Genomic DNA, 22103 nt, shown 5'->3' with positions numbered 1-22103 from the left:
AAAATTATGCAGAGAGATGCAACAAATCACAGTTTATGAACTTCAGTTTCAAAACTTGATCACTTGACCACACCATACAAGCAACATAGATTGTAAAACTCACCCGCAGATGTCACATCTGTACTCTCTCATGCCAAGGTGCCTTTTCACGTGGTTCCTGGCATCTCCAAGCTGAGCTGTTGCAAAGTGGCAGATTTTACATAGAAATGGCTTTGAACCTGTAGAAAAAAAAAGGTCTAAAGTTTATCCACCTGATAATTAAAAATGTGCTAGTATTCAAGAAGACTCCAGATGATTTGTTTTTGTTTTTCTGTCATGTGAAGTACATACTACCTTTACTGACCAAATTGTATTTCTCTTACCAAAGATTGATTTCAGAATTTAAAAAAGGGTCTTCAGTCTAATTGGCATCAAACAACACGCAACAGGGTGAGCAAAGTATTTACTTCCTTATCCATTTCAACTCAACAATCATATTTTAGATATAAATTAACAAAAATAAAGCAGAACCTTTATTTAGTACTACTTACTGATGTCTTACTGATACAATTTATAGGTTGGTTAAAAAAAATTTAAACGGAAAAAAAACAAAACAAAACAGGAAATAAATGTCTTATAAATGCAAAATGTCTAAGTTTTAACTTAACTGTAGCCCTACTTTTGCCCCACCCTGTGTGCGGGTGTGTGTTATATGCATGCATAAATAGGTGGTCCCCAGGTTACGAACGAGTTCCGTTCCTTCGCTTGCGACATAACCCAAATTTCCGCTTAAGTTGGAATGAATCCTTTCTGTACCCTTAAATACCCCACAAATCTCCAAATAACTCTTTACAAACATGTATTATACGTCATATTAATACAATAAAAACTGGCGACAAGATAGCAGACAAGACACTGTTCTGTGACTAAAAGAAAATGACTGAAAACAAAATGGCGGATGAGACTCGGGTGTCATAAAGTCGAAATCACGTAAGTCGTGTACGTTGTAGTCCGGGAACTACCTGTATATGTTTATATGTACAGCATGTATCTATCAATATTCTTGCATCTCTTATCCTTTATTCAACTCCAAATGGCAAGGCAGAAATAAATAAATCTATTTTGTGTGTTTGCTCACTACCAGCCATTCAGTCACTTAAGTGCTAATCACTCAAGCAGGTTTTGAAGGGTGATTGTTTTTTCCGAATTATTGCAATTAATACTGTTAACTCTGGGGTTGGAGCGCAATTACATGAGTTGCACAAGTTCTGCTTGCCATCAATCATTTACATAAAGAAAAATGAATCAACTCACTTTGCAGTATATGTGAAACATGTACTGTAAGGAATACTGTATATTCATGAGACCTTATCCTTAAAAAGTTCAGGAAAATTCTGGTGATCAACAGCAGTGCACCCCTTGGATAAAATGCCTCATCTATTTCTCAGTTAATGCAAGAAAATTCTAAACCCTGAGGAATGCACTTACCCGTGATTAAGATTTTGTTAATTCTGATTTTGTCATCTAATTCGAAGTGTTGCTAGATTTTTCATTTCCATCCGCTCTTTTTTGTAACATACACATTCGTTTATTTATTATTAATTAGTTTTAAAATATAAATGTGTGTGCAATATTATTTGCTTCAAATCATTAAATGTCAGTCACAACAAGAGGCAACTTTTCTAATAGAGAAAAAGCATAAGTAATTGAGAAATATGTAGCCATTTCTGAAAGCAAAAGGTCATGGTCTAGGGGTAGAAAAAGTGTGTGAACCTTTAATTTAATAAATAGTTGATCCTCCATCCACATATTAAGACAATGCAACTATTTATAACATTGGGCATAGCGCAAATGATGAGCAATCAGTCTTTAAATCTGTAGTCTAGCTCCTCCTGTCATTATGACGCTCCCGCGTCCCTATCTTGGTGATGAGATCACTCGGGGAAATATTTCAGCGAGTTTAGCATTGAGCACAATGGAGGAGGATATTTTTTTCAGTGATTCCGTTTCAAGTGCCCTACGGGTTGAGAGAAGCCAGCTGAGGTGGCTAGGGCATTTGGTTCGGATGCATCCTTGGAGAGGGGTTCTGGACATGTTCCACCAGCAGGATGCCCTGGGGACGTCCCAGGACACGCTGGAGACACTATGTCAGCTGGCTTGGGAACTATTTGGGATCCCACCAGAGGAGCTTGTTGAAGTGGCTGGGGAGGGGGAAGTTTAGGCTTCACTGCTAAAGAGCTGACCTCACGACCCGACTCCGTATTAAGCGGTAGAAAATGGATGGATGGATATTGTCCATTCAAAAGAAGCCTGTGACATACAGCCATATATGTTTGAGTAGTATTTGGTGGAGGAGGAAGATTCAGAAAAAGGAAAAGGCAACAAAGACAACAACAATGAAGCTTTCTCCCAGGACAACCAGAGCAGACTGAGCAACACAAAATGTCATCATTGTTTTTATCTCTCTACTCCAGTATTATTACAGGATATTCTTTGAATAAGTATTGATTCCCTGGCTGCAATATGATTTTTTTTTTCATGTGAGTTTTTTGCTAAATAGAATATGAAAGATGAAAAATGGATGCATTCAGTATTACAGGGCTAAATTACTGTAGATTGCTCAAAACTGGTGACTTCTTGCACATCCTAAACTGTTTTTATGCCACCGGACTACTACGGCTCTTGTCATTCTTTATTTAATTGTTTATTTATTTTTTAACCTGTCCTGTTCAGCTGCTTAGACACACAGACTAGAAATCTGAGTGTCCTTACAATGGTATACTCCCATTGTGGATTATCATCAGGTTTTATTTATTAGGAGAAAGCAGCTAGCAGGAAGGCGCTATGGGGGGACAGAAAGGAAATCTGTACATAGTTGTGCCATTAGGCATGTACCGGTATGAGATTTTGACGGTATGATAACCGTGAGCAAAAATACCGCGCGCGGTTTCACGGTATCGCGGTATTGCAATTATAGCTCCAAAATTTTGAGATGTATGGGTTTAAAAAAAAAAAAAATTTTTTTAATTAAAAAAAACTTTTTTCCATTGAACAGGTTTTTTTTTTTCCCAGAACATATTTGCAAATTGGAACATGAATATAATGTGAAAATAAATTAGTGTGAAAATAAATGAATTAACAAAAAATAACAAATATTTTATATAAAATTAAAATAAATAGAACCTAGACTATACCCACAGCCAGAGCTCAAGTTGCTCAATAATAGAGCAAGAACAAAATAATTGCTATAAAAAAGTAAGAACACTTCTAAATAAAATTAAAAATATATACTGTATGACTTTTTTTTGAGGGGGAGAAGCTGAAGTTTCGCCATTTTCAGCCACTGTGTCAACTCTCTTCTACATGATGTCATGCCTTTGTGTTAAAAAGAACAAAGAATTCATAAGTTAATAAGTTAGTTAAAAATGTATAAGTTAGTTTTATAAGTTAGTTAAAATGTAAATATTGTTGAGGTTTCAAGGTTTCATCTAAAACAAAAAGTGAGGAGTGAGACCTCCTTTTCGCAATTAGCGATCTTTGACGCGATCCTTTTTATTCTCCCCCTTCATTCAAGCTTGTTTCTCACACAGCAGCTGTGAGACATAAAACGTCGACCAAGCTGCTCTCCCAGCTTAGCCTAGGCTAACATTCGTCTTTGTAAGTTTTAGTTAGTTTGTATATTGAATTTGAAAGGAAAATGTATGTTTTGTTTTTGGCGACCTTTTTCATGGTGCTACTGCTATCCTGTTGAACCTACTCACATGTGGAAAAATACAATTGTATAACGTTTTAAATGTATTCATTTGTATATTTCACCACGATTTGAGAGCTCAATAAATTGAAGAAAAGTAAGCCTTGTGTTTGGAGGTTTTTTTGGGGGGGTTTGCTGGCTGTTTAGCAGAATAGGGTCACTGACACTCACGGCAACAAACAGGGGAAGGGTGAGCGCTGCCGCACCAAGCCACCTCGGCTGCATTTTGGTACATGAAAAATAGCGAATACCGTACTAAGGTATGACGGAAAATTTCAGTGGTTTTGAAACCGCGACGTTTTCACACCACGGTAAACCGCGAAACCGGTAACCGGCACATGTCTAGGTGCCATCATTAGCTAATTATATATTTCAGTGGACAACATGTGGGGGGCCTGATAATTGAGGAGAAAGGAAGGGAGCCGAGTCAGAAGGAGACGTGATCAGGTGGGCGAAGCCCCCTCAAATCAGCAATGTTGGGTGTAGAACCCAGTATTATGTGAATCATATGGAAGTGTGGATATGTTGACATCCTATTATATGCTCCCTGATCTTTAATCCTGGAACCGACTCTACCTGAGTCTGTCTAATTGCACCCATTCATGTGTGAACTCACTCAGACGTCAGAGTCTTGCAGAAAAGATGAAGTGCTGCATAGAGGCCACCCAAGGGCCCCGGCACAGCCAATTGGGGGGCAAGCACAGCCCATCCCTCCTCCCATAGCTCCGGCACAGGGGCCATCGGCATCTCCCCAGGAACCAAGGCGGTCCCTCGTACCATTCACGCATCCAATAACCGACCCACAGGGAAGGAATGAGGGGACGCGCCACCATACCCCACGCCCGCCAATCCCCCAACTGATGCTACCATACCCGAAGGGGGCAACACCCCGCCAACCCGAAAAGAGAGAGGTAGGCGGAAGCAGGAGAACACCGAGAGGCCGCTGTGGGATGGCACATGAGCACACATTAAAATGTGTGGCATAATCCCAGTATTTGACATAATATAAAACAATTAGCTTTCTCACTTCCACTCCCTGGCCTTCCGTCCAATGGGGGCTCGATTGTCAAACTTGTTTTGCCCATACTTCGCGGTAAACAGATTTTTGGGGAAACCCAAAAATGCTCACACCACTCTCCCTCGTGTAACAACAAAAGCCTGGAGCACATTGGCCTGGCATTAGGTGCGCAAACTCCATAGAACTTTAAGCAAAAGCAATGTGGCCGCAAGGTGAGGCGTTGATCCGCTTATGTCGCATCCGGCTTCTTCCTCAATCTGAGATTCTGGACAGAACCAACTTATTTTCATGGCGCAAGATTCAAAAAGTTGAATAAACATACCGATTGCGTCTGAACACAGCCAAGCAGTCTATTTCATTCAGGAGCATAAAATACTGTGTGTAATATGACATAAACATGTTTTCTGTGTTATATACAGTGGGGAGAACAATTATTTGATACACTGCCGATTTTGCTGGTTTTCTCACTTGCAAGCCATGTTTGAGGTCTGTAATTTGTATCATAAGTTCTCTTCAACTGTGAGGGACGGAATCTAATACAAAAATCCAGAAAATCACATTGTATAATTTTTAAATAATACATTTGTATTTAACTGCATGAAATAAGTATTTGATACATTACCAACTAGTAAATATTTCGGCTCTTAGTTCTTTTTTAAGAACCCCTCCTGTTCTCCACTCATTACCGGAAGTAACTGCACCTGTTTGAACTTGTTACCTGTATAAAAGACACCTGTTCACATGCTCAAACAAACAAACTCCAACCTCTCCACAATGGCCAAGACCAAAGAGCTGTGGAAGGACATCAGGGATAAAATAATTGACCTGCACAAGGCTGGGATGGGCTACAGGAAAATAAGCAAGCAGCTTGGTCAGAAGGTAACAACTGTTGGAGCGATTATTAGAAAATGGAAGAAGTTCAAGTTGACGGTCATTCTGCATCTTTCTGGGGCTCCATGCAAGATCTCACCTCGTGGGGCATCACTGATCATGAGGAAGGTGATGGATCAGCCCAGAACTACACGGCAAGACCTGGTCAATGACCTGAAGAGAGCTGAAACCACAGTCTCGAAGAAAACCATCAGAAACACATTACGCCTTCATGGATTAAAATCCTACAGCACACGCAAGATCCCGCTGCTGAAGCCAGTGCATGTCCAGACACGTCTGAAGTTTGCCACTGACCATCTGGATGATGCAGAGGAGCAATGGGAGAAGGTCATGTGGTCGGATGAGACCAAAATTGAACTTTTGGGTCTAAACTCGGCTCGTCGTGTTTGGAGGAAAAAGAAGGATGAGTACAACCCCAAGAACACCATCCCAACCGTGAAAAATGGAGGAGGAATCATCATTTTTTGGGGCTGCTTGTCTGCCAATAGTACAGGACGACTGCACCGTATTGAGGGGAGGATGGATGGGGCTATGTATCACCAGATCTTGGCTGACGACCTCCTTCCTTCAGTGAGAGTCCTGAAGATGGGTCGTGGCTGGGTCTTCCAGCATGACAACGACCCAAAGCACACAGCCAAGGCAACTAAAGAGTGGCTCCGTAAGAAGCATCTTAAGGTCCTGGAGTGGCCTAGCCAGTCACCAGATTTGAACCCGACAGAAAATCTATGGAGGGAGCTGAAAGTCCGTGTTGCCCGGCAGCAGCCCCGAAACCTGAAGGCTCTGGAGAAGATCTGCATGGAGGAGTGGGCCAAAATCCCTGCTACAGTGTGTGCAAACCTTGTCAAGGACTACAGGAAACGTTTGGTATCTGTAATAGCAAACAAAGGTTTCTGTACCAAATATTAAGTTCGAGTTTTGTGATGTATCAAATACTTATTTCATGCAATTAAATGATTTTTTTTTTTTTTTAATCATACACCGTGATTTTCGTTTTTTTTGTATTAGATTCTGTCCCTCACAGTTGAAGAGAACTTATGATACAAATTACAGACGTCTACATGCTTTGCAAGTGGGAAAACCAGCAAAATCGGCAGTGTATCAAATACTTGTTCTCCCCACTGTATATTTTAAGGTCTGGCTTGAGCTTACCGCAAAACCCATATATGACCGCTGAACATGAGTTTAAAATAATTAATATTCAAGATGTGTGTTTTTGACACATGGGATGGGTAAATGTTTCTGCTGAAGGTGTGACGGTAAGTCGTCCACAAATTTTCGCGCATGTATTAACTCAATTCTATCCAAAACTGCACAATTCCAGGTATATACAAAAGGTCATTAAGACAATACTATAAAAATATATTTTATAGTACTTAATAACAATAAATATGTGGTTTTAACTGCAAATTTGATGGGAGTGTGTGGTTTCTAATTCTATACTGATGTGCCAAAAAGTTTCTCTTGTGTGTGTATGCTAATAATTCTCTAACACAGTGTGATGCATTCTGTACCATATGTCTGAATTAGAGATAGATTATTGGCCAGACCAATTATGGGCGCCGATATTTGGAAATTGGAAAATCGATTCCACAACCTCTGTGTTGGGGAACGACTACTCTACCACTGAACCACGCCACCCCCAAGCGGCAAAGGCATTCAATAAACATGTTTTAGGCATTTCAATGAGGTTAAGTGTTAGCATTGTTCTTTTTTTTTTTTTACACCAACTGTTACACTTTTGCTGCAAATCAGTTATCAGCCAATCTAACAACTAATGATCGGTATCGTTCCTGAAAAAAAAAAAAAAAAAAAACTGTCTCTGAGTCTCTGCTCTTCTGTATGTTTGTGTCTAAGATAACTCATTAATGAATAAAAGCATTATTATCAAACTTGCAGCATATTTTTGTAGTAAGAAACAGAAGAGTTGATCAAATTTGGAATAATGAGGTCAAAAGTCACAGATGCCAGAAAAGGAATTCCATGAAAACTCCAGAAGGAAATAAGGGATTACGATTATTAAACTTGCACGATTTATTAGTAATATTAAGTGGAAGAGGTGAAGACATTTTTGTGATAATTAGGTCAAAGGTCAGAAAATGAATTGTGTGCTAACTCAAAAATAAAAGGGACTATAATCAAATTTACAAATTGCTTCAGGACTTTAATCTCAAGACGTTTTCGTCTTAAAAAAACTTTTTGTGTCAAATAGTGTATTATTTTATTTGTGTTTTTATTTACATCTCTTAATTGCTTTTTTTTGTGTCTTGCTGATTTTGAGGTGATGTTAAGCAAATTGATTTACACCTAGTGTTGAATTGTGCTATACAGATAAATTTGTCTTACTTTTCAATAAATTAACCAAAACACATTCTCATAATGTGTGAATCCTTCGTGTCTTTCAGTATTCTGTTGTGAGATTAAAATTAAAAGTGAAAGGGTTTTTCATCGAGGTGCATAATTTTCACCACCACCAAAGCTTTATCTACTCTTCTATACATTCTCTCCTACAGTAGATGACCTACTGATGATGACACTGACACTGACACTGGAGCAAATTCAGTGAGGGGTGTTCAATATCTTGCATGAGGAACATTCAACATTGTCACGAGGGTGCAGGATCAAACCCATACTCTTTGGGTTGGGAGATGACTATCCTACCAACAGTGCCAAACCATCCATCTTTTAATTATTTAAATCTATTTTTCTATATCCGTTTTCTGACAGTTTTTGCTAGTGCAGACCACATTTACGTAGTTAGAAAAACACAGTGCAGTCTAAAACTACAATTATGTACAGTTAGAAAAACAAAATAATGTCTATTAGTTAAAAAAAAAAAAAAAAACATCGCAATGCGGGATTCTATGATGGATGGAAAATCAGAGACTGCAATGTCCATTGTCAGCACAATGATTTGGACTGCCCTGAAGAAGTTACTTTAATAAATGGGCAGCTAAAGGAAATAATATCAGAGGGAAAGAGTATCATTTTGAGAGATCTATAGAAATACCTATAACTGAGGGTGATAATAGCAACAACCCCCTAAGTTGTCAAAAGTATTAGTGATACAAAATTGACAAAAAAAAAATAAATACAAGTTTAAGATTTTGAGAACATATTGCCCATCCCTAACAAGTGACGAATAAAACTGCATTCATAACTATGCCTTATAATGTCAAATGAAAAATCATAACATTTAAGTTTATTTCATTTTTCATTAACATCACATCAATTGGTTGAATGTGCAACTTAGGCATGTTGTAGACCCATTACTTCGTGGCTCAGTCTTAAGTCAGACAAATCTCTTAAGTGAAAAAGTGACCAATTTACCTTAAGATGCAAATCCCAGTAGTACTCTCATTGGGAAAATGGAAATGTGCACACGTTTTCTTTAAGGGACAAATTGACTAATCTGTGAGCAGCCTCCCACAACTTTCAGTGATTAATCAAGAGGATAAAAACTAGGTCGTAATTAAAAGAATCTGGACATGCTCCCAGCCTCAAAACTGGCAGGCCCCCATTGAGCTGCTACACAGCTCCATAAACAAATTCCAATAATAAATGAATGCCATATAAAAAGTAAATAATTCACCATAATGAGGGGACTTAAAAAATAATACCAAATGCCACAAGATATGAAATGAAGAGAAATTGGTGATTGCCACCATTAAAAAGGTCTTAAATTTAAGTGGAAATGGAATCCCATTTTTTTTTTTAAAAGTTACATTCAAAAGGTAAAGATAAATAAAACAGTTCAGAACATGCACTTAAATTGTTAACATCTCTTACTATGATCAGTGTCACAGACACTCCAACGTGTCATGGAGGAGAAAATTGATGTTTACCTTTAAAGAACTAGAGAAATTTTGTCTTTAACTTCGAATTCTCCAATCTTAAATAAATTTACATTTTGAGCCCAATTTGGCACAAAAACTAGAGACAACTTTGGCATTTCAATATGCAATTTGTTGGAATGCATGATGATATCTACATACACTATCCAGAGGAAGAAAAAATGGATTGTAAATTCTAACACTCATGAATGCTTTAGCGGAGAAAGGGAATGAAACATTCAATGCAGAAAAGGGAGTTTATTGATGTTCCCTCACATCTCATTTGTGCATTAAGTTGATTTCAAAAGCAATTAATACACATGGTCAGGGAAATGTAACAGAACACCGTATGTTCTTAACCTGTCGAACATTTCCCAGTCAAAGCCCTGAGCTATGCTCTGCTTTGCATTATAAATGACAGGATAAATCTTAATGGATTGAGGATAATCAACTCGCCATGAAGGGTGACATACACACACATTCACTAGGTATTCTACCACTTACACACGTACACACAAATGTGGACATCCAGACACAAGGGAAATTAAGGGCTTTGAATACGTCTGCATTGATTATTTTAAATTATTAGCCCACCTCTCTTTGGACCTCCAATGCTTTTAGCCTCAGCTTTAACACATTTACAGAGACTTATTGACTATAATTACAACTGAGTCTTGGTAATGGACACATCAATTATGAGTCGCACATGTCTCTGACCATGCAAGCGTTGCTCAGGGAATCCCAATCTGTGGTCCATTAGCGTTTCTTGAGCTGGTCCGAAGTCTAATCAGTCTTTACCGTCACCTCTACTGAAACAGCTTTTACCTGGCTATAGTAGACAGTAGCTTTAACGTTAAGGCTGTGTGGCAAAAGAAGAATGTATTCCCCCTTACGCTTTAGGTTAAAGATCATCCAAATTACATCCTGATTCTGAACAAAATATATACTAATAAAAATTAAGTGAATTTAAAGAAGAATACAGAATCTGAGGATTTTAGTCTAAAGCTTAAGGTTTTCTCCCTCTATACACAACATCAACTAAAGAGGCACTAGGTTTCACCATAGAAGCATTTTTATGGTCCAATCTACGCTATCTTGCTATGGCACTTCCAACTCATTTTATGGCCCAATCTAGTCTACTGCCCTGGCAATGACAGTTCACCCCATCTGTCTAATTGTCAAGTTTTTACGTACATTAAACAACTTATTAGCTTCAAAGTAGGAGCACTTTTTGATCATGCATTTCAATGAGGAATAAGACCTGTCACCTGCTTTTACAACAGCAAAAAGAACCAAAGGAACAGGTATTGGATATAGAGCATAAACACATAATGATTGTATGTAAAATGTGATTTAGAGTAATATCTACTCAATGGTTGATAGTGTTGACTGTTTTTTCTTGTGTGAAAATTTTAAATTATTTTTAAAATAATACATAAATAAAACGTGATTTACAAACTACATTTCAAAGACCTATATTATCTCTAAAAAGGAGAGACCACTTAGCAGATATCCATAAAAAATGTATTCTGTAATTATAACAAATGGGTCTTCTACATAGCACTGGTTTAATACGGTCTTAAAATTGTTTTTTAGGCTATGTGATATTCCAAAACCCTCCGCGCAAATCTTAACAGTCCGCCGAATATTGGGCGAGGTGCAGAATATTTCATTTTACCTGCAGTTTTTATACCATTATATGTCACACGGTAAAACAGCCCCCGCCATTGGCCCTGTTTGTTATGAAAGGAAAAGAAGAACGCTTTTGTTTTGTTAAATGCCATTGCCTCACTTATGAGCTATGTCCCAAGTCAGGGTTAAAACGTGACTTAGTGCTTTGTAAAGCTTGATGCTACAAAAATGTTTTCAGAGCAGAAGTTTCATACGTTCATAATAGTATTTTATGTGATCTAAAAGAAAATTTATTTCATTCTTACAACCAGGAAATAAACCTAAGGTTAGACAATCCCACTTGGTTAGCGTGGAGGAGGATCCCGCTGGCAGGAGGATCCTCCATCAACCGCGCCCAGTGGGATCCAATGCCAACGGAGAAGGACCACGCCCAGAGGGGTGCAAACTCTATTAATTAGAGGTGCAAGATAATTATTGGTCCGATAATAGGAATTATGATTTCATCCCAATAAATCCGATAACATTATTAATAGGCCCAATAATATATAATATGTTTGACACGGTGTCGGTGGATTGGGATGTGTGCGTTTGTTTCCATTCCTGTTTTGCCAGTATGCAAAGTTTTATTACTGTTCTAGAGGCCGTATTTTTCCGTCATTGAGTGATAAACCTTACTATGGAAATTAGCAAATGTTTGCATTTTACAATGTTATGTTTCCAAGTTCTTGAGAGGCCTTTTGGTTATTGATAGGCTTGCTGTCCTATGATTGCCAGTTTAAGAAAGTTGTTTCAAGGACCAAGACCACAAAAGTCTCCTCTCCTGTTGGACCAAATGATTTATCTGCTGACAAAGCACAATACTTGTTGGGTTTATGTTAGTTTGACCTCAGTGCACATTGTTCAGGGAAACACATCGTCAGTGATTTTGAATAATTGATTGTGTTTGACTCAAATTATATTTATTTGAAAAAATAAATATGGCCACTTTATTTGAAGTCAAAATTGTTGGTGTTTTTATTTTGTTCATTATAATAATCTTAATGTCATCATACAAATTCTGGTTAGGTCAAAGGCAAATTTTTGCTGAATCGCCCACTAGTATTTTTGGCCTACAGGTGTTCAAAAACCCATGTGAATATACATTTAAAAATTATATACCGTATTTTTCGGACTAAATGTCGTAGTTTTTTTCCATAGTTTGGCAGAAAGTGCGTCTTATACTCTGGAGCGACTTATGTGTGATTATTTACGGTCGGGTTAGGCCGACTTCTCTCTCGCCAAGTTTTTTTTTTTTTTTTTAATAAATATATATTCATATATTTGTATTAAAAACGATGTATGGATGTTAAATAGAATAAATAATTTGGATAAAAAGAGAAGGCGCTGGCTCTCTTTTCAATCCTTCCCTCCCAGCGCCCTGTGGCGCCCTCCGCGAGCATCCTGCTATTTTCTTTTCGATATGGAGCAGCTATGGGAGTGAAAAACGAACTAAAGACAGGGGAATTGAAAAGCAAACAATTGCGAAAGGAGTGGGATTATGGAAATGATTCAAATTGATTGTTGAAGGTGCTATATGGAAACCGTTGTCGGCTTCGCTGAATGTAAACAAATGTGGCGCTTTGGTCTCATAAGAGAAATATATTTAACAAACTTTTCCCGCCTTATTTCGTTGTGTAAATGCATTTATAATGATCATAAAAATAGACTATTTAAACATTGAGAAAGTGTTTTTTTTTTCTGCCAACTCAAGGAGATTAAAATAAATGTAAAATCCACTATTAGCCTGTTAGAACAGACACGCAAATATAAAAGATATAAATGTTTATTGAATATCCATCTAACAGTCTTGTTTAACTGGGAGAATTCATTACAAAAGACAGGCTTTAATTTGTTATCATTATGCATGTATGCCCCTCATCGTCATAAACGTGATCACACAAAACGCAACCACGCATCGCATCCCCGCATTTCATCCTTCTCCTGAGTCCTCACAAATAAAACATAAAATTTCAGGGGGGGGGGGGTTTCGGGCTCAGGCCACGTCAGGCTTTAATAACCGCGGGCCGGTCGGGTTGGGCTGGATTTTTTTAGGCCGATCTAACTTTTAGCGTGATGTTATGTTAGCATACCATACACCTATTGAGCCTGTTGTTCTCTATTGTATTTAAAATTGCCTTTCAAGATGACATGTCTGTTCTTGGTGCTGGATTTTATCAAATAAATTTCCCCTAAAAAATGTGACTTATACTCCGGAGCGATTTATATATGTGTTTTTCCTTTTCAATGCGCATTTTTTGGCTGGTGCGACTTATACTCAGGTGCAACGTATAGTCCAAAAAAATACGGTATATATATTATAGGTTATCATATCGGTATCAGCCTTGAGGAACGGGAAGTTATCCATATCGGTTTCAAAAAATGGATATCGAGCACTCCTAATATCAATGATTATTAATTTATAACCACAGTGTTTTGATATTGAAAATAATTTCAGAAGACAATCATTCCATCAGTATTGCATTAATCTGGTTTAAAACTTAATGCGCACAGAAAAAGAACTTTCAAAAAGCAGTATTGCTCTCTGCATAATTCAGGCTTGTTCTCAATGGAATCCTGGGGGAACTATTTAGGTGGCCACAGCAGATTCGTATCCCCGAAATTTGGTGCAGCAGGGCAATTTTGCACAGACGCACCATTTTTGGCCACTTTTTCTCTGTGCTAAGCTTTGGGAGCAACAACTATTACATTTGGCTAAAACTGTATTGCGCATTACGCCTCAAAGCTTTTTTTTTTTTTAATACAGCATAACATGTAGTTACTTTTTGTTGTGTTCAGTTTTATTACAACATGCAAAGTTTCTCATCCAGAATGCATGCCATAGCAATTGTTCTTAATTTAAATACTTGGCCATCCCTGCAAATCACAGGCTGCCACATTTGCCTGTCCCGTTTGTGAAAAGTAGAATTTTTAATCGACATTTGCCTGTGTCAAGGCCTTCTAGTTTTTTTCAATTGGGGCATTAAAATGTGATTGTCTAGCAACCAAGATCATAGCGTAAACATTGGGGTTGGCACACCTACACCAACAGCATACTGTAGTTTTATATTTTTTACTAAGAGTTCTTTTTTTCTGTGGAGGTGTAAAGATCATAAAGCTCAATTTTAACATTTATGTTTACATTTTTAATAGGGATTTGTTTAATTTCTAGGCCATTGTGTGCAAGACATAAACAATGAAATAAAGCATAAAAGTGGCATACATACCGGTGTGTGTGCGGATGTGTGCCAGGAAGGCCATGGAGTTACTGCTCTTGCACACCTTGCCACAGTACTTGCACTTGTTACCTTGGTGCTCCTCCCGCTCACGATTGATCTGTTCTGTGTCCTCTATCACATATTTGTTTACTTGTCTCACCAGCTCGTCATGTTTCTCTTTGATGTGAATAAACAGCTCTTTCTCCGTTTCAAAGCGATCAGTGCATTTTGTGCATTTAAAGCACGCCTCGCCGTCCACAGTCTCAATGCTGTTCTGTTCATTTCGGAGGTGGGAAGCGCTGGCCAGGTGTTGATGGAAGTTGCTCTCAGTATAGAATGACTTTCCACAAACCATACAATGGAAATGTTTATCCTTGGTTGGGTGCTTCATTGAGATATGAACATTCAGGCCACTAAGTCCATCTGCCAAAAAGCCGCAGTAATCACAGCGAATTCTGGTGTTTTTTACTTTGGTTTGGATGCTCTTTTCCATGTTTTCAAGTGTTTTGACATAATGGGGCAACACCCCAGAGGTTACTGATGCTTCCTCTGTCAAGCCTTTAACAGCAGCCTCACCTTCACGAGCAGCACCCTCCGGTGAGGCCTCCCCCTGCTCAGCTAGCGCCTTTACAAGCACAATGCAAGGATCAAATGGTCGGGCAGTAGAGATGATTCTTGGAACGGAACTAGAGCTTTTTTCTGTGCTCTTCCTTTCCATGCATTTGTCTTCATTTTCTTGTATTTCTTGCTGTACACCCTTCTCCACCTCATGCTTTATTTCTGCTTGGGGCATATACTCAATCTGGGCTGTTTGCCCTATTATACAGTTACTTAGACCTTGATCATCACCAGCAGAAGATACAACGCTCTCTGGTTGTTCCCCCTTTTCTTTGCCAGCTAACACATTAGCAGCCTCAATGGGGCCAGTAGCTTCCACTGTACAACTATCTTTATTTTTTTGGCTTTCTTCTGACATTAGCTTTGGCTCATCCGAGGAGCTTAAAGGTTCAGACGCTAGATGAACCGTAGCACCACTAAGATCAATGACCTCATTGAGTTCTGCCAGGGTAGGCAACGATTTTTGGCCACCATTCTCTTGGTGTTCCTGGAATTTTTGGCTTTTCTGCTTGTGTCTTTCTGTGCTGGCATGGCGAGCCATTTCCCCACTTGATACAGCATAATATCTGCATGCCAAGCAGACATATTCAAACTCTCTGGTGTGCTTTCGTTTCACATGAAGCTCAAGGGAGGGGACTGAGTTAGCAGTAAATTCGCAGTGACTGCAGGTAACAGAGACATATTCACCTTCTATTGGGTGTTTCGACGACAGTGTTTGATCTTCTTCACTGTGTTTTTTAGAGCCTTGTGAATCTTGTTGTATGTCTATTGTCTCGGAAGCTTCCATCTGTTCCTGGGATTGTGTTTCTACAGAGCCACGTTCAAACTGTTGTACACGTTTCCTATGTTTATTTGTGATACAATGGCGATCAATGTCTCCTTTGGTCACACAGCTGTAGGAGCACAAAGTACATTTGTAAACATACTCTTTACTGTGTTTGCGGCGGACATGCACACCGAGGTTGGTAGCATTAGAAACAACCAAGCCGCAATAACCACACTTGGTTGAAGATGCTTGTTTAGGTCGCCCTCTTTTAGGTTTTGGTGGCCCTGATTCCAAATCTTCCATATTTAACACAACTTCTTCCGTTTCATCTTCCGGTTCCTCTTTGTTTCCCTGACCTACACCCTCTGTGCCGTCACCACCCCCATCTCCTTTGGCTACCCTCTCAACATAAACTGCGGAGGAATGAGAAGCACAATTTTCCCTGTTCAGCATATGTTGCTTATGAATATTTGAGCACAGGTGTTGGTCCATCCTTTCAGAAGTGGCACAAAAGAAATTACACAATTTACAGCGGTACCAATCCAGGCCTGGGTGCTTGAGACGAGCGTGCCTCTCCAGCAATGGAATTGTGGAAACCTTGAAATCACAGTTTGCACATTTAAGTTTGAGCGTGATCTTTGTATGCAATGGGTCCACTTGTACAGGGTTTATCTTGAAAGCACTTTCAGTGTTCTCATTCTCTTCATCACTGTCCTCTTCTGCATCAACTGAAAGATATGTTAAAGATACCAGGTAATTCACTTCCAGACAACGTACTATATATGAATGATGATGAAAAATAATGATTGATAATGTAATATATGTTCAAAAGAAATTAACTACATTTAAAGCGGAAAGTTTAATTGTTAAGGATTGTAGGTATCTATCAATGACAGAACGCATCAAGAAAATACTTACCCAAGTGTGGGCTGTCTTTGCTGTGGTATCGTTGGACATGTACATCAAGAGGAGATTTGTCCCGAAACTCGTGTCCACAGTAGTTGCATGAATAGATAATCTTGGGTTTGGGGGTTCGTTTGCTCACTCTTCTCTCTTGACTGAATGTGATCTGCTTGACTGAATCATCACCAGGAGAAGCAGATCTTGATATTAATTGCCCGGGCCCTGGATCTGACTCTGCAGATGTTTCTGTCTCCATGCCTGTCTCTGTTTGAGCTTCACCCGGACTATCATCAGACATGGTTTGAATGTCCTCAGCAGGTTTTGTAGCTTCATCTGACCGCTTTTTATGTTTTCTTGCGTAGTGAATCTTCAGCGATCTTGGGCATTTTGCGGAGAAATCACAAACTGAGCAGTGAGTGTTTACATCTTCACTTAGAGTATCTGCTTGCGGCAATTGAGAAGCTCCCAGTTCCTTTTGTTCAGGCTTCATAGCTTCATCATCTGTGTGCACAACATATGGGTGCCGCCTTTTGGGCATTTTGTCCAAAGGACCCTCTTGTTCAATTGGTTTCTGATCTATATCTTGTCTTGCTTGATTATCATAAAACTGAAAACTTGAGTTGATGATGAATGAGTCACCTATGCAATGAAAAAATATAATTTGAATGTGGAAACTCTTATTGCACTGTAAAACAGTTTAACAAACACAAATTAAATCCTGGTAAACCACTACAGTACTGTATGGTGCATGCGAAAGGCATTCACAGCGTTTCACTTTTTCCACATTGTTAAATTTACAGACTCGTCCTGAAACATTTTTTCAATCCCAAAAATTCTAAACACACCACCCCAATTATTTTTTTTTTTTTACATTTTTGAACATTTATTAAGAATTAAATAAATAAATAAATAAAACCTCACATATACATAGATATTTACAGTATTTGCCCGATGCTTTGTTGATGCACCTTTGGCAGCGATGACAGCCTCAAATCTTTTGGAACATGATGCCACAAGCTTGGTACACATATCTTGGGGTATTTTCACTCATTTCTCTATGCAGCACTTCTAAAGTTCCATCAGGTTAATGGGGAGCATCATAGCCCAGCCACCTTCAGATTTCTCTAGGACAGGGGTGCCCATTACGTCAATTGTGATCGACCAGTCCATTGCAACACTATTGTGGGTGGCCCGTGGTGTCAAAAACATTTTTTTTTTTAATAAATGTACATATGTACAAATTTACATAGTTAATTACGTTGTGTGAGCAACATAACCTCATATGTTAAGGTAGATCGTGGGAAGTTGTCTCCCTGAAGAGTAAATCTTGGAGCAAAAAACATTCGATTGATTTGAAATCTGGGCTCTGGCTAGGCCACTCAAGGATGTATTCAGAGTTGTTCTGAAACCACTACTTGTTTGTCTTAGCTGCATTCTTAGGGTAATTTTGATTGTGAAAGGTAACCCTTAGCCCGGGGGTCGGCAACCCGTGTTTTGTGAGCCGCATGCGGCTCTTTAGCTCTGCCCTAGTGGCTCCCTGGAGCATTTTCAAAAATGTTTGAAAATGGAAAAAATGGTTGAGGGAAATATATTTTTTGTTTTGATATGGTTTCTGTAGGACAAAAGTGACACATTCTTAACATCTTCCAATGCTGTAAAAATGTGTAGAATAAATAGTAAATTTCTAGATTTTTGTCAAGGGAGATTTGCGTCATAGCCTGCGACACACACTTGACTGCACTTGACAGTGAAGTGAACAAGTGACATTCCGCTTTCCTCACTATAAGATTGGCAAGGCAAGGCAAGGCAGATTTATTTATACAGCACAAATCAACACAAGGCAATTTCAAAGTGCTTTACATCACTTGAAGATAATAAAAATCACATTAAATCAATAGAACATAAAAACAAAGACAATCGAAACAGGAAATGGAATTATACATAAAAATCGCATATAATCACGAATAGAATTTTTAAAAAGTACTACTATTATTGAAATCAGCAATGGAGATAAAGCACAAGAGGAATAGAAAGCAAACAGATTGAAATATACAGTAGGGAGAACAAGTATTTGATACACTGCCAATGGGAAACCCATTGGCAGTGTATCAAACACTTGCTCTCCCCACTGTATATGCAGTTGTGGATATGCAGTGCTAAACAAAAGTGTTTTTAGCCCTGATTTAAAGGAGCTAACAGTTTGACCATACTTCAGACATTCAGGTAACTTGTTCTAGAAGTGAGGAGCATAATAACTAAATGCTGCCTCACCCTGCTTGGTTCTTGTTCTTGGAACATACAGGAGACCGGTTCCAGATGACCTTAAGGGTCTAGATGAATCAAGCATGTATTTTGGTCCAAGGCCATTAAGTGTTTTGTAGAAGAGCAGTAGTATTTTATAGTCTATCCTTTGACTCACTGGAAGCCAGTGTAACGTTTTAAAAACCGGTGTAATGTGGTCCAGTTTCCTTATATTTGTGAGGACTGTGGTAGCAGCATTCTGTACTAGCTGCAGCTTCCTGATTTTTTATCCAGACCTGTAAATATGCCGTTGCAATAGTCCAATTTGCTGAAAATGAATGCATGCTTAAGTTTTTCCATGTCTTGTTGAGTTAGAAGCCCCTTAATTCTGGCTATATTTTTTAGGTGGCCGAAGAGTCGAAATGCTCTGGCATAAAATGCATGTTCAAAAATGAAACGTCTGTCACAACAACGCTTGCACTAACTGTTGGGTTCTTTTTTTCTGTAACCATGGACGATTTATATGAGGAAAATTTTCATTACTTAAAGATAGAAGAATGCAGCATCAGGACTCTCTCCTCAAAATGTCCCAAGGGCTGAAAGGCCCACATTCGACATAGAAAGATGTGTGCAAACGTTTGCTCTTTTATATAACTTAATATAACTTAATAATACGCTCTGTGTGTGATATCATCAATCGCTTAATAATACGCTCTGTGTGTGATATCATCAATCGCTTCACATATGCATTTTAAATATTCCCTTTTAAGCGAACGCATTCAAGAACAACCGGACCATTTTTAAACAGGCATTTTATTGGCGAGCATTTCGACTCTTCGGCTAATCATATAGCGAGAACAACGAAACGTCACTGTCATGCGCAGGCCACCGAGGGGATAGTGAGGGCAAGTGGATAATGTACGTACACCGGGAGAAAGTAAAGCAAGGAAAACCGTTCACAGATGGGGAGGAAATGAAGGAGACATTTATCAACATATCAGAACACCTGTTTGCAGACTTCAAAAACAAAACCAAGATAATAAAAACAATGAAAAAAAAAATCAAAGACATGCCCAGATAAGTGACATGTTATGTACGTTCCATTTTGCTGTTTTCGAAACCTCTAAATAAAAATGACATAAAAAATTAGATTTGTTTATTGCATTTCTATAATTTCGTAAAAGCAATAAAACAAGTCATTAATATTGTATTGAAGTTAAACATGAGGTGGCATCATACAACATAGTCATGTGGTGCGTTGGATGGACTGCAGGGAAAATAAACATTAAATCATGAAGGCTCATTATGAATTTTTAGCTAACTTAGTCATTTTGATAGTAGGCTAATATAGATACATAAACCATGTGTTGCCTTCATTACTATGCTTATTTAAGGCTTTTAATTTTTTGCAGCTCCAGACATTTTTTTGGGGGGGGGGGGGGGTCCAATTTGGCTCTTTCAACATTTTGGTTTGCCGACCCCTGCCTTAACCCAAGTCTGAGGTCTTGCTCACTTTGGTGTAAGTTTTCATCCACAACATCTCCATACTTTACTGCATTATATTTCTCTCAATCCTGATAGTGTCCTTAGTCTCACAGTTCCTACCACTGAAGAAAAAAATACCACAGCATGCTGCTGCCACCACCACCATGCTTCATTGTGGATGGAATGCCCTTCTACTCTTGAGTGATTTTTTTTTGGACGACTACATTTACTTTTGTAATATTATAACGCAGGGAACGACTAGTTGTGATTAAAGGGTGTGGAATATAAATATTTGTGTGAAATTCTAAGTGAGAAAAAAATTATTTTGTTCCATTTAGAAATGAAGCCGTAACAAAATGTGAAGTGAAGCGCTGTGAATACTTCCAGTATGCAAAAACAACTAATGCGTGCAAATGCCGCCATCTAGCGTTTGTATTTTGTATAAAGCCATTGTAATAAAATATTGCAGGAATCATCCATTATTAAGTAAAACGTTTCAATTGTTATTTCCTTCATACTACCCCCCCCCCCCCCCCCCCCAAAAAAAAAAGTATCTGAACGTTGCAGGCAATCTGCCAATTCAAAGGTCATTTAAGAACTATTTCATAGGGCTCAGCAACTACAGGGAGCCACTCACGCCAACTCAAAGAGTTATCAACAATTATAAACCTAATAAAATTCGGCTGTTACTGAACATTAATGTTTTGTTCAACATAGCCCACATGGCATGCAATAAATACTGGCCACTTCGTTGTGACGCTTTAATGTTCGTAGTTGTTACGTTATAAACGTACTTTAAAGAAAATAGGAATGCTTTCACGGTACAGATCAAGACATTGTTTAGTCACTTCATAAAGCACGTTTCAGTAGGAAGTACCACTAATTTGCTTTACCCTTTGGTTAAGCACACTACCTGTAAAGTAGCGTGAAGTTGACCCAAGTTGCGCGATTACCACAGTAAAAACGCGATACATGTTATACACTCAAATTTATGTGAATTAAATTAAGACCAGCATTGCTCGAAAACTGGTACTGGTTAAAAATCTGTCTCGTGTGGGATGTCTAAAGTATTACGACCACGTTTTTGGAATTGTATCTGTCGTGTCGTAAAGCATTTAACAGCTAGCACCATGCTACATATCAGTTATTGAAAGCTCAACCAATAGATTTTCAACATTAACCGATTAAGCCAATCAGAGAGATGTTAAGGAGGGGCTTAATCGTATGAGAACCCACAAAACGACGGCAGCACAGAGGCCCAAAAAGGAAGCTAACGTCGACCGCCCGAAAGAGTCAACTAATAGTTTCTATTCCGCAATTGAAAGAATCTCGCGCAGGGCCCAATGACATCGCAATGTAGGTACGGAGCAATATTACTTAAGAAACGTGATGAATAACACAAACTCACCTTTGATCATCCGATTTTCACCACTGTCCGCGCTTTTTCTTGGTAGACACAAATGGCGTACCGTAGCATGAGTGTTACGTCACATTAAAGGCGGAACTTGTGCACTCCCCCATTCTCGTAGAAATCATATATAGAGAGCACTAGATTATTATTATACGTTGTGAGCCAATCAGGGCGGCCGTTATCACGTATCGGCCATTTTTTATCAGTGCCGTACAATGAACACAACAGTGCAGTCAACGGATCATGCACTTTGAACTTACGATAAGCAAACAAAATTGTTTAAAAGCCCGTCTAGATTTCGAAAAATATTCCGAGTTGATAAAA

General features: G+C 38.7%; 1 protein-coding gene across 1 annotated transcript in view; it reads right to left on the bottom strand.

The window, feature by feature from the left end:
* Positions 1–21887, bottom strand: part of znf407 (zinc finger protein 407) — a 247258-nt gene extending 225371 nt beyond the window's left edge. Inside the window, exons 1-4 of the mRNA XM_057835263.1 lie at positions 21777–21887; positions 16658–17281; positions 14365–16467; positions 104–218 (exon numbers count right to left, since the gene is read on the bottom strand). Of these exons, the coding sequence (XP_057691246.1) occupies positions 104–218; positions 14365–16467; positions 16658–17281; positions 21777–21786 (2852 nt within the window). The 5' untranslated portion in view covers positions 21787–21887. The remainder of the gene's footprint in view (positions 1–103; positions 219–14364; positions 16468–16657; positions 17282–21776) is intronic.
* Positions 21888–22103: the final 216 nt, after the last annotated feature.

The sequence above is a fragment of the Corythoichthys intestinalis genome, chromosome 4, assembly GCF_030265065.1.
Source record: "Corythoichthys intestinalis isolate RoL2023-P3 chromosome 4, ASM3026506v1, whole genome shotgun sequence".
Taxonomy (NCBI): Eukaryota; Metazoa; Chordata; class Actinopteri; order Syngnathiformes; family Syngnathidae; genus Corythoichthys; species Corythoichthys intestinalis.
The sequence above is the reverse complement of the archived record's forward strand: the minus strand, read 5'-3'. Positions and strand labels throughout refer to the sequence as shown.